Source organism: Notothenia rossii, assembly GCF_949606895.1.
Source record: "Notothenia rossii genome assembly, contig: scaffold_158, whole genome shotgun sequence".
Lineage (NCBI taxonomy): Eukaryota > Metazoa > Chordata > Actinopteri > Perciformes > Nototheniidae > Notothenia > Notothenia rossii.
This window is the reverse complement of record NW_027640215.1, coordinates 14,794-32,299: the sequence shown is the minus strand read 5'-3', so window position 1 is coordinate 32,299 and position 17,506 is coordinate 14,794. Positions and strand designations below refer to the sequence as shown.

The 17,506-nt window shown below is 40.6% G+C and overlaps 1 protein-coding gene across 7 annotated transcripts; it reads left to right on the top strand.

Moving 5' to 3' along the window:
* The first annotated feature begins 5,096 nt into the window (after positions 1-5,096).
* Positions 5,097-14,692, top strand: LOC307026945 (uncharacterized protein). Of its 7 annotated transcripts, none has more exons than XM_079695109.1 (8): positions 5,097-5,292; positions 5,724-5,784; positions 7,332-7,395; positions 7,637-7,710; positions 11,052-12,081; positions 12,937-13,089; positions 13,291-13,380; positions 14,046-14,692. In XM_079695109.1, the coding sequence occupies exons 5-8, from the start codon at positions 11,068-11,070 to the stop codon at positions 14,352-14,354; spliced, it is 1,566 nt and encodes a 521-aa protein (XP_079551235.1). In that variant the 5' UTR covers positions 5,097-5,292; positions 5,724-5,784; positions 7,332-7,395; positions 7,637-7,710; positions 11,052-11,067; the 3' UTR covers positions 14,355-14,692. The 7 variants fall into 7 exon arrangements, with proteins under 7 accessions (XP_079551235.1, XP_079551230.1, XP_079551236.1 ...); XM_079695104.1 differs by having other exon boundaries at positions 7,329-7,395; XM_079695110.1 differs by having other exon boundaries at positions 5,097-5,784.
* Positions 14,693-17,506: the final 2,814 nt, after the last annotated feature.

The window sequence follows — 17,506 nt, the reverse complement described above, 5'->3', positions numbered from 1 at the left end:
ACAGTGAGTCGTCAATAGACTCGGTGCACTTTCAAGAAGAGGAGGATTTTATTGAAGAGGATGCCAGTGTGGTGGAATCAAATCATGCGGGTGAGTCTAACGTGGTGGAACCATACCAGTTTGAGCCACGGTATTCAAGTAGCGGTAGAGATACAGACGGGAGCGAAAATGGGGACGATGATCCTGGATTTGGCGGAGATCCGGTGCGGCAACAGAACACAGACTGGTATACATTTGACTATAATTCATAGAGATTCTCAATAAATAGGAAATAAATAATAATACATAGCAGGCACATTGGCATCATCATACATGGTTCAAGAAACACCACAAACATCAGCTTTTTATGCACAAATGATCAAATGATGAAGAAAAAAGATGAACTCAACCGACAACAATCAAGTCTCAAAATAAAGCAACTAAAGATGAACATCTAAAAAGTTATAAATGCAACTCATAAAAAACTAGAAATGGAGTTTTTTCTTTGTTCTACTTTCCAGCAGAAAGCTGCGTCTCTTTTATATGCAGGACATGTGATGAGTGTGATTTGAAGAAACTGAGCTGCAGGTTGAACATCCTCATATGTGGAGAATACACAATAACATCAGAACAAATGATGACACATCGTCTTTTACACCAAACATAGTTTAAAAACCAGTCAAAAGCCTCAAGAGCTGCAAAGTCTTTCTGCAGAACTGTCAACTCAAGATTCAAAGGCATCATTTTCTTATTCCAAAAGTATATCAGTCAATTGACTTTACATGAAAAGAACAAGTCATCAAATCATGCATTGCTTTATTTGCCATGCTTTGTATACAGAGGAGAGAGAGAGCTGCTGTAGCTAACATTGAACAGCAGGGGGGGCTCTTTCCTCCATTTGAAACCAGAGCAACAATTGAGGGTCTGTGTTCGTCTGGAGCTCCACAAACTCTCTCAATGATATTCCTGCTGGTAACGACGAGTCTCCTCATCCAACATCTCTTCCTAACAATCCTTCACTTTGTTTTTCTTCTTCTTCTTCTTCATCTCTTTGGTAACCAGCTGGAGGAGCATGCACGTTAGCAAGGCAAACAGTCATCGCGGAACTTCGCTGATATTGTGAGGAGTGACTTTGGCTCACAAAGGACTCACCGATGTCTTCTTCTGGGGTGTCTCTCCAGAGGAACCTGTGCAGGTGGACTTTGCGCTCTTTTATCCAGACTGAGTTGTACATCTTTCGGATGTCTCCTAGGACTGCATGCTCTCCGGCCCTGAATCGGAGTATGACCGATCTGATAGGGTTCAGCACATCTGTCCCCTTAAGCAGAAGGTCGTTCATGCTGACCCTCCTGAACTGTTGACTGCTGTTCCAGACCAGTCTCACTGGTGTCGTCACTGAGTGGGTCTTCGGCGTGACCATGTGGCTCACGTACCACACTGGTCCTCTCCAGCCGCCTATCATCTCCATGGTGAGTTTTACTGCCGCGCCTCTTTCCACCATCTCGTGAATCTGACTTTGTCGGCAGACTGCCACTCAGTTTCCTTCCTGAGCTGCTTCTCTGTTTTCAGGAAGGTGGCCTCCACTCCTCTTCTGTTGTTTGGAAGTGAGGCTGGGTCCTCGGTCCATGGGTAAGATGCGTCCCAGTGCGGAGTCAGGCAGTGTTCATCTTTGGCCATGTAGGACAGCCCCTCTTTAATCACTTCCAGCTCCCTTTCTTCTGCCAGGGTCATTTCCTTTCCTCCTGGCTGGCATGTCCCGCAGCGACACCCACCACACCTGGGTTCACAGGCTGCACCGATGCTGTCCCACTTCCACCACTCGAGAACTTCTCTCCTTGTTGCAGTTGTGTCCCTGGTCCCCGCTTTTACTTCCTGAGTCAGACTATTGGTCTCTTCTTCCCTCAGGATCTCAGCACTCTCGACTACTTCTCTGTACTCCACAGCAGCTGTCCTCATCGAGCGAGCGAAGTGCTTCTCGGAATGGTGCATAGTCACTTTTACATTCTCGAACAGACTGGGATGTGCTCCGCCCACAGTTTTACCCAGTGGGCCCTCCCAGAAGACGAGGTCTCCAACTATCCTCAGTCTCTGTGACTGATGAGAAGTTCAACATGGTCTGGTCTCTTCAGTTCGTCCGTTGCAACCTCTGGAAAGAACCTCTTTAGCTGTTCAGGTCTGACGCTCCGATGCACTTTAGCGATCTCCTCTAGGCCATAACAAACCAGCTTGTGAGCCCTCACAGTATACCTTTGGGGGTCTTGAGTCTTACTCGCAGGAGGTACCTCTTCGTCTTGACTGTCGCGGTCATTCCTCCAACTCCATGCACGACCAGAGTGACTTCTTCTCTGCTCAGACCGAGACTGTCAGCCGCTACATGAGTGATGTAGTTGGTGTCTGATGTGAGGTCAATCAGAGCTCCGATCTCCTGCCCCGCGTTGGCAGTGACCTCCAACAGCATCATGATGACAGGGTGCTCGGTCGGTCTATTCTTCTCCAGAAGTCCACCTTCATCCTTCCTAGCGCTCCTTGTCACTGAAGTCTTGTTGCTGTTACTGAAAGCTTTCTTGATCTCCGCCGCCGCCTCTGGGGAACATTTGGACAAGGCTAGCTTTTGTTCTTCTGTTAGCTCCCTTACCCTCTCGCTGCCTTTTCAAAGTTTCCCCTTTGGCAGCTGTTCCCATTTTGGACAGAGGAGGTAGTGGTGGTCAGAGGAGGTCCCCTCTTGACAGTCTTCCCTGTTGCAGAGGAACCTGTCTTCTACCACGTTGTGACATCCAAGACAAACGCGGCATGCTCCTACCTTCTTCACAGCAGTCTTTCTCTCAGCCAAGCCAAACCCCTTGAACTTCTTGCAGAAGAATAACTTGTTATTGTGTTTCTCCTCTCCACACACGATGCACTCACCTTCTGGAGTGTCCCTTCTGGTGACTTTTGTGTAGGCATACTTTCTCTCAAACCTTTTTGGCGGCTTTTCCATTTTCTCAGATTTCGCTGTTATTTTCAGTTGTTCCAAGCTCTCTAGAATTTCTTCTTGCTCCTTCAGGAACTTCAGAAGTGCATTGAAATGGTTGACTCCCAGTCCTTTTTCCAGCGGTGAAACTCCCTCATACTGCCTGTGAAGCTGACCGTTGAGCGGCCCAACCAAGCAAGGAGGCAGAGGCAGAACGTCCAAAATACAACCCAGTGTGGGCATTTATTACTCACGGGCACATGACACAGCCTCAACCTCGCTGTTCACGTGAGCACAGTCACCAGGATCTCACACACACTACCAAAACAAAAAGCCTAAATACCCACACTAATTAACCCAGTGTTTCCCCTACCATTGTCTTGGCGGGGCGCTGCGCCCTGCCAACGGAGCCCCGCGCCCTGCCTGAAATTCAAGGTGGTTTTTTTTTATTTTCTTTTTAAATTATTATTTAAAAAAACAACTATATTTATATAGCACCAAATTGCAACTGAAGTAATCTATCTACGGTCACTTTTCACATTGAACATGTGCTCTTTTATTAAATAAACCAAACGCCCATGTTATTTATCCAATGTATGTGCATGTTTCAGTGTCCACTGCCTTGCGTATTCACATTCTCCCTCCGCTCTGTTTCTGAAGGGTGGGGCTCCGCTCCGCTCCCCCCCCCCCCCCACCCCCCACACACACACGCGAATACACACTCACAATCAGAGACAAAAGCGGAGGAAAGGAGGAGAACAACAGCTCTACAGTCTGCCTGTTTGTGTCCCCCCCCCAGTTTCAAATTAGTTTATTATTATTTTTTAACCTCAAGCCGTTATCGTCACAGCCTGCCCAGGTGGACGCGCGCGAACGCGACAACGAACGTAGCGTGCGCATTCTAAAAATAGCTCACAGATGGTGAGCAGGTCCCGCGGTTTTGAACTACAGTATTGAATTTGACAGAAAACAACAATGAAATGCCAGCAGAAGAATAGTCTAATGAGTTGGGTGAAACAAAGACAGGAGATGTGAGTTGGTTTATTCAGTAAATTAGCTCAGGAAAATTGGATGTTCTGTCTACACCTGTTGATGTGAGGCTAATGCTGGCTAGCTACTGCTTCGTCTTTGCTATGCTAACGCTAGCTTATTTGGCTAGATAGCGCCGAAATATTGCCTTGTTACTCACGTGATCCGACCACGTTAGCTAGTCTCAGGGCCTTCACTTTCCGCCGACCGTTGCGACCAGGGTTTCCTTGTCCGGTCGTCAGCTCGACTCGCGGACCGGTGTTTCTCGGTGCTTCGAGAGCTCCGCTAGCTTCGACTCGCGGACCGGCGTTCCTCGGTCCTTGCTAGCTTTGCTAGCCTCGGGCCTTCACTTCCTGCCGATCGTTTCGACCGCGGGCTATCCTGCTCGTCTGGTCGTCACTGTAGTCTACCTTCCATCGGTTGAAACCTTTATCCCTCCCGATGCGGTAGTTAGTTGTCTGTCCCCCGACAGTATGGGTGAAATCAAGATGGACGGAAACAACTCTTAGTTTTGATGATTTAATCAAATCCAAATAGGTTGTTAACCTTAGAAGAAAAAGGACAACAACAATTAGGATCACGCATATCCCATACAACTTAAATCACATTCAATATAATAATCACACTTACTAGTGGCCACTCCTGATTCCTCAATCTCAATGACGTTCATTTATTTATCCCCTCTTTTTATAACATATCAATAAACCCTGCGAATCTCCACCCAGATTTAAAGTCACACTCACATAAACTGAACCCCATTAATTCAACCCTCATACACCCAGCACAAACCATGAGTTTACAGCACACTGAGCTTTAATTACAAGCCAAGCCAACATATAAACTCAACCAATGAACTTAATTGGGATCCGAACCACTTGAAATATCTGGGAGTAAGCATCTCTAAAGATTCAAAGGAATGTTATACACTACATTTCAACCCTCTAAATCAGAAAATAAAAGAAGATATAAATAGATGGAACTTAATCCCAGTGCTGAGCTTTGAATCTCTAATATAATCAGTGAAAATGAGCATCCTACCTACACTGAAAAAAGGGGGACTGGCCATCTGTTGGATTTATCCAAGCCTATTGTGTGAATGTTATACAATTGCCTCATGTTCCAAAGCAAAATGTAATAGTATTGAGTAGAATCTACATTTTATGTGGAGAGAGTACATGAACTTGTTTAGGTCATGTTGGGATAAAATGAGTCAATCAAATAAATGTATCAATTCCACCGCAATATACCCCGCGAAATCGCGCAATGCATTTCTTTGTGGAAGAAGACAGCAGCAAGGAAGGCAGCTCTGTCCCGCCATTACCCAGCTTGGATCGGTAAGTATGGATGGTTGGAATACATTGGAATATTAGTTAATGCGTAACTATATGTAATATAATGCATTGAAAGTCACCAACATAAGTTAATGAACTGTCATGAAGTTATTTGCTCTCGTGCTGTTGAATTACCATGTGCTACGTTTCCTCTGTGAAAATGGCGGGTGGGGCCCGCCGCAAGGTGTTGGTTCGTAGTTACTTAATGCTATCTGTTAATTTAGCCATTGTTAGCTAACGTCGCATTAGGATTAACGTTAGCTTTCAAACGAAAGCTTTGGTCAACGAGCAGTATGAGTTTACATTACTGTCTTTTAATTAAGAGGCTGGGGCGCTCACTTTTTAACCAAGCCACGCTCCAAAGTTATGCTAAATTTTAGCAAGGGAAAAACGGCAATACTTTTTTAATGTCAATGCTGTTGTTGCTGCTGCAGATTGCTGCTGTAGATTGCCGTCAGACGACCGTAGTGCCTCTGCTGTGGCTCAAGTTCTGTGGTGAGTATGTATTTTATCTGTAAATAACAGGATTAGAAGTGTGGGTATCGTTTATCAGAATTATGATACCAGTAGGCTACCCTTAAAACCTGATTGGGGTATGTTAGAAATTAAAATCAATGTTTTAATGGGGAAATGTAGTTTAAACATGCCGTCAGTTTTAATGCTCTTTTATACTGAAAAACCAGAAATTCTTGTGCACAAGCAGTTAAGCTTTTATTCTGAAAATCCTTCATCTCCGGTTAGCATTTAGCATGTGGCTAATATACGATTTCCTAAAGAGGTGAATTTAGTAGCGAAATGATATGGAGTGGTGAAAACCGAAGCCTACTGATTTAACACTACAACTATAGATGTCGAGATACTACCATGCTGAATATTAAATGAAGGTACTATTTGAATACATTATTGTTTACAGACGAGAGTAGCATGTGACAACATCCGGAAACCAAACGAGCCGAGAAGTATTGTTTAGAGTATTGATTACAGCGTTTAGAATGTGTTAAATGAAAAGTGATGAAAGAGAATATGAGGAGAAACGGCGTGTTAAGCATATATTGAATGTGAAAAGAACCTATCCTCTGTTTAAATGCAATAACGGACATTGGAGACGAGGTGAGCCGGCTGGCGGGGAGGAGCCAGCAGAGGATATATAACAGCACCGGAGGAGAGATCCATTCTCTTCTCTTCCCTATCGAGGAGAGCCAGATCACAGCTGTTTGTCTGACTGAACAATATCATGCTTGTGACCAACCCGCGCCTTTTTAAATTAAAGTACCCAATTGAACTTTCACAGAGACTCCATTTAGTCTCCTATTTTAAAGCTTCTCTCCTGGTCGGGAGAATAACGAACACAGTTAACAGGTACTAACGGGGCTAACGGCTACTTAGGGGCTAACGGCTTAGCATGGTTAGCAGTCCGGTGCATCAGCTTTAGGGCATATATGTTTGTGCGTCATTCTAGGGGATACAGACAGGCTATATGCTCTAGTTACCAGAAGCACATGGCTAATTATTATGCAGCACATGGTTAATTATTATGCAGACTGACATCATCTGACTTTCCCAGTGCCCCATGTAGCAGTGATTATTATGATAAGGATAGGTATCCTTTGACTTGAGAAGTCGATACTACTTGGTACCAGATTATTTCGGTAGGTACCCAGCCGTATATATACATGTACATTGAAGGGAGCAATGGTGTCATTTACATTTTCAGATGCAGACATGTATATTGGCTATTTGTTGATCTGCTTTAAAAAAGATTGGCATCATCCCTCAAAATAACATAATCTGTTGACCTGTAGAGTCATAGCCGCGGGAAGTCATTTTACTTAGGGGGTGAGGCCAAAAGTGGGGAGAGATTTCAACAGTAACATGAACATAATAGTAACCAGCAAAAAATGTACACCATTCACCAACAGGGGGTGCTGCAGCACCTCCAGAACCCCTACTTCCCGTATGTGTAGAGTATTTACAATTTTTGTCTATAGAAATACTGTTTTGCATTGTATAAGTGTTTTTTGTGTTGCTCTTTGTTGCAGCAGATTGAAACGCGAACTCTGTGCGTGTCTGGAGTCGGCGCTTTTACTGTGGGCTCAAATTGATATGGTGAGAATACAATTGTATTTTGGTTTAACCCTGTCCCACTCGGTGTGATTGGCCATTGTGTGATGTGTCACACTTTTTGAAATGCTTTTTATAAACAGTTGTGTCACTACTGTTACTTAGACCTTCCCCATTTTATTATTGATTGATGTTTTTTATTTCATTTTGAAAGCTTGTCTTACATTTTTGTCAGAATTTTCTCATTCGACATTAATCCTTCTTTGTTTCCATTTGTCTTTTGCAGTGAATGGTGCTGCAAGTTTGCCAGAATGTTGCTGTGAATGTGGCGTTGTAAGGCCTGCCCCTCAGTTTTACCAAGTAGGTCCCAAATATTAAAACATTATCGAGTGAAACATAGATATTATGGGAATAATAATCGTTTTCCTTGTGTATATGTAAGCTGCCCCTGCACTTTTAAAACGTGGAATGCTGTTTTAATTCATTTGAATAGATTTCATGTGACTAAAACCAGTCATCAATCCAAGAGCTGTATATTTAGGTGCCAGTTATGTCCTTGTAAGGATCTTGTCTCGGAAAGGTATTACTGGGCTCACATTAATGCACACCTTAACAAAAATGAGGTTGTAACTTGCATGTTTTTAGATTGCAACTTTCAAACAAATATCTACGGAACATTTAAATCCCACTGGAGCAGAAAACATACTTATTATTCAATTACAGATTTTAAACCAGAAATTGTGACATCAACCACCTTTTTTTCTCTGGAATCTGCGCAAAATACTTCAGATGATGAAATAGGTGAGGCATACTCTGATGCACAACCAGATTGCAGTGTTTATGCCCCGAATGACCTTCCAAATGTAATTGAACAAACTTTTGCAGCAGCTTTGTTAAAGTTGGAACATTTAACGCATGTACCAAGCACAGCAATCAATGATTTTTTGCTAGAGCTTCACAACTTAACTAGCTCTCTCTCGAGTTCCCACACTGATGGCGTTCTAGTTGATATTTTTCAGAAGCACAAACTCCAGGTTGACAGAGCTATCATAGAGGAAATAACCACTTCTCTGTGCACTGGGAATCCTATAAATAAAGCCATAGAGAAGGGTGGTCCTTTGAGTTCTACATATCAACGTAAGCAGTATTACAAGGCAAACTTTAATATTGTTGAACCAGTTGAATGTATCTTGGATGCTAAAGAGAAGAAAACCTTCCAGTATGTCCCCATTCTTGAATCTCTACAGGTGCTGTTGAATAGGAAAGATATTGTGGACAAGTTAGTTTGTAGTCACGAAACGCAAAGGGAAACAGAGACAGCAAAAGAAATTGTGTTCAAGTGTTTCAGGGATGGTCTGCATTGTAAGCAAAACAGTTTATTGTCAGGTCAAGAGTTAAGGGTATCTATTGGTTTGTATGTTGATGACTTCGAGATCTGTAACCCTCTTGGCACCTCCCGTAAAACCCACAAACTTTGTGCTGTGTACTGGGTGCTGAGTAACCTACCCCCAGGGTCTCATTCCTCTTTGTCCTCCATTTACTTAGCTATTTTGTGCAAAACAGACAATGTTAAGACCTATGGCTATGACAAGGTTTTAGAGCCACTTCTACGTGATCTCAGGTCTTTGGAAGTTGATGGAATTTTTGTCCCACAACTGGGAACATCGCTCAAAGGTACAGTTCAAACTATTGCTGCAGACAATTTAGGAGCTCATGGATTAGCGGGTTTTGTTGAGAATTTTTCAGGCACCTATTTTTGTCGTTTTTGTACTGCAACAGCTTCAGACATTGCATCAAATGAGGTTAGAGCAGGAACTTTCAGCCTCAGAACAAAAGAAATACATGACACTCATGTCAGAACAGCCCTAGATAGTGGCAGCAGCTGTTTTGGAGTTAAAAGAGCTTGTCCTTTGACTAAAGCGCTTTCTCATTTTAATGTCATCAGTGGCTACCCTCCTGACATTGCCCACGATCTCTTTGAAGGCATTGTGCCTGTTGAAATAGCACATTGTCTAACATTTCTAATCTCAAAGAAGTACATAACCTTGGAAGATATTAACAATTCCATTCTACATTTCCCATACAAGTGGACAGACAAAACAAATAAGCCTCATATTTTGCCACAAAATCTCTCACACAGGAAAACCATAGGTGGTAATGCCCATGAAAACTGGTGCTTGTTAAGATTGCTCCCATTTATAATTGGGCCTAAGATTCCTGAGCATGATCCAGCATGGCAGGTCTTGTTGGACCTAAAACAGATTGTTGAGCTTGTGGTTGCCCCAGTTCACAACGACGAGTCTATTGCATACCTTGAGAGCAAAATTTCAGACCATAGACAAAGGTATCAAGAGGTTTTTCCTAACAATAGACTGCGTCCCAAACACCACTACATAGAACATTACCCACAACTAATAAGGTTTTTTGGGCCTCTTGTGGGACTTTGGACTATGAGGTTTGAGGCAAAGCACAGTTTCTTTAAAAACATAATCAAACACACCAGTTGCTTTAAAAACGTGCCCCTATCTCTGGCTGTGAAACATCAGTTTATGATTGGCTACCACTTGTCGTCTCCAAGTATTGATAAACAAATGCTGGATGTCTCAGATGTATCTTCTGTCCCCTTAGATGTTTTGAAGGAGGAGCTAGTTCAAGCTTTTAAACAGAAAGATCCTGACATATCTGAAATACACCTTGCAAAAAATGCTTGGAGCAAGGGAATAAACTACAGGACAGGTATGGTAGTTGTCCATGGGTCTGGAGTTGGCTTGCCCGAATTTGGGGAAATCCATCAAATATGCATTTTGCATCAGAGAGTGTTTTTTGTCTTGAAACTGCTGTGTGGATGCTATAGTGAGCACTACAGCGCCTTTGAGGTGACTCCATCTCCGTCACGAGAACTTGCTCTTGTGGAAGTCTGTGAACTGGTCGATGAGTATCCCTTGGCCGCCTATCTGGTTGGATGTGTGCGGATGGTGACCTTGAAGAGATCAATCTGTGTCTGAGGTAAAGCAACAAATTAAACACTGCTTGGGCAGGTACAGACTAAAGTACAGAGAATAGGTACCGTTGGGTACTGGTATCGGTTCAAACACATATATATATAAACATTAGATGGCTCATGGGAGATTTTCCAGCGTAGCTCACCGGCCGCCATCTTGCTGCAGTCACCAGCTACTGTTGTAAGGTGAGTGATCTGCACAAAAATACTCTTAACTCGCTGAAATCTTGACTGATTTACAAACGGTTTGGTTTATTATAAACGTTATTAGCATGGCTATGATACAGGAGACAACAAGACATGTTGAAAAAAAATTCATAATTATAAGTATGCAGTATCATAACTACATCTTTGATGTTTATAACAAACCAACCCGTTTGAAAATTGAGCAAACTATGGTTATTTAAATAGTAAACCATAATGTTATGAATGAGCGAGCTGACTGCAGCAAGATGGCGGCCATGTTGCAACGTCGGTCTCCATTGGCCAGCAGCATGGGTGAGCCATCTATTGTTTATATCTATGGGTTCAAATGTGAACAGTACCCAACCCTATACATTGGTCCAATAACATTGTTATTGTTCTTCACAATGAACCCTTTTAAAAAATGACAAGCATTCACTCTTCTACCAAGGCCCATGTACTTGAAATAAAACTAATTCTAAACCTTTTATTGTTTATATACTCTCTTTCCTAACAGACGGTGAAGAAAGACCATGATGACATCAGCTGTTCTCAGAGTAATCCTAGGGGCTGACAGCTGTCAGAGGGTGGTGATTTCTGCTGGCCTGCCTTCAACTGTGAATGAACTGGAGAATGAGATAAAGACTCAGTGTAATGTAAAGGAACCCTTTCGGCTGCAGTTCATGGACACGCTTTTTGGCGATGAATTTATGAACTTAACTTCCATGGGAGAAATACAAGACAAAGCTACAGTCAAGGTCATATACACATCATGCAGACCTCTCAATGCTGATGCAGATCAATGTGTGGACAGTTGCTCCTTTCCACCAACCAGTCATCCTGATGACACCACATCTTCTCTAGGCGACAGCACCGGGATTCTCACATCTCCAGAGTCCACTTCTTCACGGTCTTCATGGCCAGGTGTGTTCCATGTTCCCCGTTTTTCGTATGATGCAGAGATTAAGCTTGAAAAGGCCCACAGAGTTCTCAGAGAAGAAGGGACACTGTTTATCCCTGATTCAAAGCTCAAGTCTGATATACTAGAGGGGTTGATTCAGGAGGTAGTTAAGCACAAAGTCTACGCCACGGACAGGGAGTTTGACCAAGTTGCAGAGGCGCTCGTCATGAAGCATCCATGTTTACAAGAAAAAGGCTCAGCCTCTGGCTATGGGGGATGGAAGACTAGTCTCAAATACAAGTTGTCCAACTACCGCACACATCTCCGGAAAGTGGGATGTCCTGAAGTATGTGTAAATACTTTGAAACATAAACCAGAAGGGAAACGTTCTCCTGCTTTTAAAGTTAAGAAACCAAAGAGGGGTGAAGTGGCCTACTGCCCTGACTTTCCACTTGGAGAATGCGCCCAGTCCTTAGAGAAGATGAGGGTTGAACTCCTTTCAGATTACAAGAAGCGTAATAACAGAGAGACAGTTAAGGCTAAAATGGAGAAAACATTTGCATTGAGAAGACAAGAAGTCATTAGTGATGTTCCCATGACCAGTGATGTACAAGAGAGATGGCCAGCTCTCTTTGGTGTAATGGAGGTGAGTACACAGATAATGGTGTAACTTTTTGTGCTGTAGATGGTATATGCAACTGTTAGAGTAAAGCTTGGCCCCATTACGATGTTGTTCAGAAGTAGGTGCAAATGAATGCTGGATGTTGAAAAGCTGATGCTTCACTGCATTGCTGGCTTAAATGTGTAAGAAGAAGGTGAAGTAGTAGGAATATTTGAAAAAGTGGGAACATGATTGAAGCAGATGAGTAGGGCTTGAGTTTAAGGATGTCCGTCATCCCTAGGGCCGAAAAAAATAGGATTGAGGAGGAGGAACATTTATTTAGCGAGGAATTTGGGCCTAGAGTTAAAAGGAAAAATACCGTGATAACGTCATAAATTAAAATGACTGCAAGTTTTGTTTAGCACAAGTTCTTATTAAACCTCCTTGAGAACAGAAACACACAGCACATACTGCTGGTGTCATGTCCCTACTGGTTTTCAGACTAACTGGTTTCCACATGTTGTGTTTACCGAACACAACAGTTGTGGTCTGCCTCTGTCATCAGATTCGTCACACATTCACAAACATATTATTGGTGATTTTCAGGTCCAAATCTCGTATCTACTGTGGCGAATATGATTGTATAAGTTAGCACTACATCAAAGCCGCCTAAAAAAATAAGTTTGTCTAAAATATATCAGATCGCGTCGAGCTGGATTACATCTCGGTAGAGCAAAATGCTTTCAGCATTCACACCCAATATTCCATAGCCGAAATCAAATGCTGAGCAAACATGCATAGTGCATACAGTTATGTGATTGGCAGCTGTAAGTTTAATGAAACAAATGTGTGTATGTGAGTGGGCCGTGTTGTTAAAAAATGGTTTCATTTTTTTTTCAGGTTAACGCAGAGTTCAAGCGGATTGCAACTATGGCTCTACAGTCAAGGTTCCTGTCACAGCTTGACCTACAATCCGCAAGTCTGCTGAGGGTGTTCTCGAAAAAATCGGGGCAGCAGGGCAAGAAGTTAAAAGACATGGCTGCCATGATGACGGTAAGAACTTTTTAACTGTGTGTATATGTGTAGATATGTGTGTGTGTGTGTGTGTGTGTGTGTGTGTATATATATAATATTTCCTTTTTGGCATTAGGTCAGTCTAAAATCAATTACAATGGTAAATTATCCCAAAATGTGACCACTCCATAGGTTCAATTTGATTAAAATGTCCCTATATTCTTTGTTTTAATCCTTAAGGAAGACATCGATGTTGACAGGGAGTGCCTCATTAAAGGACTCTGCATCTACCTCAATGAGGATCCTGAGGATCTGGTGAAGGAGTACATGGTGAGTGTGTGCTAAAGTAGTAGGCCACATACAAAAAAGAAGTTAGTTTGAACATGTTTTTAAGAAGAAAAATAGCCTCAGTTAAAAGAACCTCATTTGACCAGATATACCAGACCATATTACCAGACATGTTACTTAGCTGTCTTCCTGAAATTGATATTATAATAGGTTTTGTTAGAATTAACATGCTCTATCATGATTTGTGTTCTTCTGATTCCAGAGACACATTCAAATATTAATGCAATAGTCTTAAGGACAGCTCTATCCTCCTCAGGCTGCAGTATCTTCCACCTGTGGGGCTTATATTACATTACATAGGGTGAATTATGAATCAGGAGTAGTACCTAATGCTTTGCTCATTAGTCTCCAGCAATTTGGTGTCATTTCATTTCACCTGTTTATTCTCTCCAACCTTCTCCTCTTTTTAAAGTCGCTGATATATATATTACCAATAATAATTATCATTCACTCAATTTAATGTACAACCTACAATCTGTTAGCCAGGCTGGTGAAACCCACAGGTGAAAACAAACCAGGTATTCTTCTTCGCAAGCATTGTGCTAATTAGTGTAGTGCCACAGTAGAGTCAAATAAGCAAATTGTGTCTTAATGAGGTCCGAGTAAAAAAAATCTTATCCTTAAAGAAATCATTTGTCTTCCACCAGGACATGACTGAGGCCAACACACTACGTGAGGTAGAAAAAACAACAGTGGGGATCTATGTTGCCAGAGAGACTCCCAGCAGTGACTACTCTGATGTCGGAGTTATCCTCGAGGGTGTGGTGGTGCTTCAGGATCTGGAGAATGTGGCTCTTGCAGCTGTAATGTTGTTTGGACTCATCTATGCCCTAAACATGAATTACCCGTTGAAGCTCCGCAACACCTTAGAAGTTATTCAGAAGCTTATAATGGAGGTGGATGCATCTGACCTTTCAAGAAAGGCCCAAAACTTGAAGAGGAAAATGCACGAGTGAAGAGAGCTCACTGTCCATGTTCACTGTCCATGTTCACGGCTCGCTGTTCCTACACTGTTCTTGTAGTTGAGATGCAGAGTATACATTCCTGGACTGAGTGGTGTGGCTGGTTCTCCCACCATCGCAGTTATTGATGCCTTATAAAAAGCAGGGGATGCTTTATTTATATATATATATATATTGTTTTTTTGTTTACGTTGTTGTTGTTGTAATGAAATTGCTTAACGATATGTAAGGTCCTTTTTAATATTTGTACTTCTCAAATTGGAGATTAGTTTTGGAAAGACTTGAGTGATTATTTAATCTCCAGGTTCTTGAATAAAGGTCTTGAAACAAAACTTTCTAATCGTTTTCAATGCAAAAAAAGTGGGTTATGTTTACTTTTAAAATCTGTTTCATATTTACATTAAATTATATTTATAAATATAATGTATAACAAAAAAGATTACAATTCTGAAAACATGTAATAGACATGGGAATATTAAAATAACAAATATTGCTAGAGTTATGTGATCAAATAGTGTTGGAATAAAAGGGATTGAATTTTGTTTGAATAAAGTGATCAAAATGGGTTGGAGTAAAATGATGAAAGTGTTTAATTTACTTTATTGAAACACATTTCAATAACTTTGAATCAACACAAAGTAATTGCGTTGATTGGACATAAATCGTTTGTGTTGATTTAAAACAATTCTATAGGTTGCTGCCAAAGCAAATTATTTGTGTGCAACAAATGTCCACAATTGAATTGAGTAAATCCAATGTGTTCTTTTTTTCAGTGTATGCTCCTATACCTTTTCCAGAATTTAGCAATTGAAATCATAGACAAGGATTTTAATGAATGGGATAAAATCCTATCAAGGTTCATTTGGCAAGGGAAGAAACCAAGGATTAGATTCTGTACTCTTCAACTAGCAAAAAACAAGGGAGGTCGAGTATCGCTCCCCTGGTTGAAGAATCTCTAGCTCAGGCACCTACAGAATGTTTAGTTGGAAGATGCTTAGCAGGTACCTTTTCAGCCGTGCTCAGTCACCACATCATCTAGGGCAGTGATTCTCAAACTTTTATCAATAATGTTCCCCCTTTGAAAAAAAATTCAGCCAAGTACCCCCTGATCAGCGCAAAAACGATTTGTTAGTGGAAAAAGCCTATATAAAGAGGTACAGCAGCCTTGCACCATCAGTGTCTGATTTATTAAAACAACAGCATTGTAACTGAGAAACACTGAAATGCTACATTTCATTGCCAACCCATTTGAATATCATGCAATAACACTAAGAGGACATTAGTTGCATTGAACTGATCTTTTTAAGAAGTTGTTCTTAAAATGTAGTGAGAAACACGGGCTTGAGCTTCACTGAGGACCTTTGTCATTCTGACAGGGAGGCTACTGCCGTTACTACACTTCGTGTTTTGAAATATGTGTAACTCTAGTCTATTAATATAAAACCTGCTCAAACTTTGTTACTTTTCCAAAAATTGGTATATTTATCTATTTTTATTTTTTTTCATTATCATAAAATAAATCTCACGTACCCCCTGCAGTACTCCAACGTACCCCTAGGGCTCCGCGTACCCCCATTTGAGAACCCCCAGCTGCTGGAGGAAATGTGGTTCTCAGCTAACACATCACTACCATTTGTTTTGGGCTTGCCCTTTAATAGTAACTTTTTGACAAAAGATCCATTTAGAAATCGAAATAGTACTAAAGGAAAAAATCCCATTAAACTGGGACGAATTTCTATTTGGGCTCGTACATGCAATTCTCACAAACCTCAAAACAAAACAATTATTTGGAATTCTTACTGTTGCAGCAAAAAAAGCAATAACTAGAAAATGGCTCAAAGCGGATATCCCTTCCCTTGACAAATGGTACGACAAAATCCATGAAATATATGTTATGGAAAGAATCACTTTGAGGCTTCAGGAAAACACATTTGAGGAAATATGGAAAAAGTGGAGGATTTACATATCCCAAAGACGACCATCTCTTGTTTTACTCTCTATACACCGATTGAATGTATATGTATAGGTGTGTATTTATGTGCACATGTGTATATATATATATATATATATATATATATATATATATATATACAGAATGTGTGTTGATATGTATGCATATATAGGTGTAAGTGTATATGTGTGAATGTCTGTGTACGTACATGTTTGTGTATGTGTATATATATATATTTGTGTATTGTGTATGTATGTATGTCGATGTGCTTGTATATGGATATGTGTATGTATATATATATATATATATGTATATATGTATATATGTATATACAGTATGTGTGTTGATATGTATGCATATATAGGGGTAAGTGTATATGTGTGAATGTCTGTGTACGTACATGTTTGTGTATGTGTATATATATATATATATATATATTATATACATATATATATTTGTGTATTGTTTATGTATGTAAAGTATGTTGATGTGCTTGTATATGGGTATGTGTATGTATATATATATATATATTTATACATTTTTTGTTTGATGGAAGAAATTAAAATATTTGTGAAAAAAAAAATGTTTTTATTGTTTCAGGTTTGAAGAGTGAATATGGATGTGAAATTCACAAATTAGTATGAATAATCTTAAGCAAGAACAGGATCTTGAGCCATGATGCCTGTTTTTAAAGTACAGAAACATTCAGAATGCATGACGAGTCCTTCAAAGGTTTTGTAATAGACCCCTAGTACTCTTAACTTATAAAGTAATAATAATACATGTGAATGATTGAGCTCATTAGTGGCCTGACTGGTTTAAAAAGTCAATGATGATCATTGTGAAGGAGTGTCCAACCCATATCAATAATATACCAAATTACAAAAATAAAAAATTAGTTTTAAAAATCATGTTTTAATGTTATAGTAGGCCTACCTTACATGAACCTGTTTGAAACCTTAATGACCCCATGATGTGATTATTTATATCTTAAAACCTTTAACAACTATAATTAGATGTTCATAAATATTTACATTTATGTATAAATACATGTGTAGCAGTTAGACAAACATAATTAATACATTATCTCATTAATACCTATTTTATATGTACTAAAAAATAAATAAGTTTACTAAGCCCCCTTTTTGTTTTAATGTATTAATTAGATCAAATGATTTGTGCTGAAAGTCATATA

Excerpts from the sequence above, each read along its gene's own strand:
- LOC307026945 (XM_079695109.1), top strand. The coding sequence starts at position 11,068 with ATGATGACATCAGCTGTTCTCAGAGTAATCCTAGGGGCTGACAGCTGT. Across the intron at positions 13,090-13,290 it reads ACATGGCTGCCATGATGACG|GAAGACATCGATGTTGACAG; the intron begins GTAAGAACTTTT and ends TTAATCCTTAAG. Across the intron at positions 13,381-14,045 it reads ATCTGGTGAAGGAGTACATG|GACATGACTGAGGCCAACAC; the intron begins GTGAGTGTGTGC and ends GTCTTCCACCAG.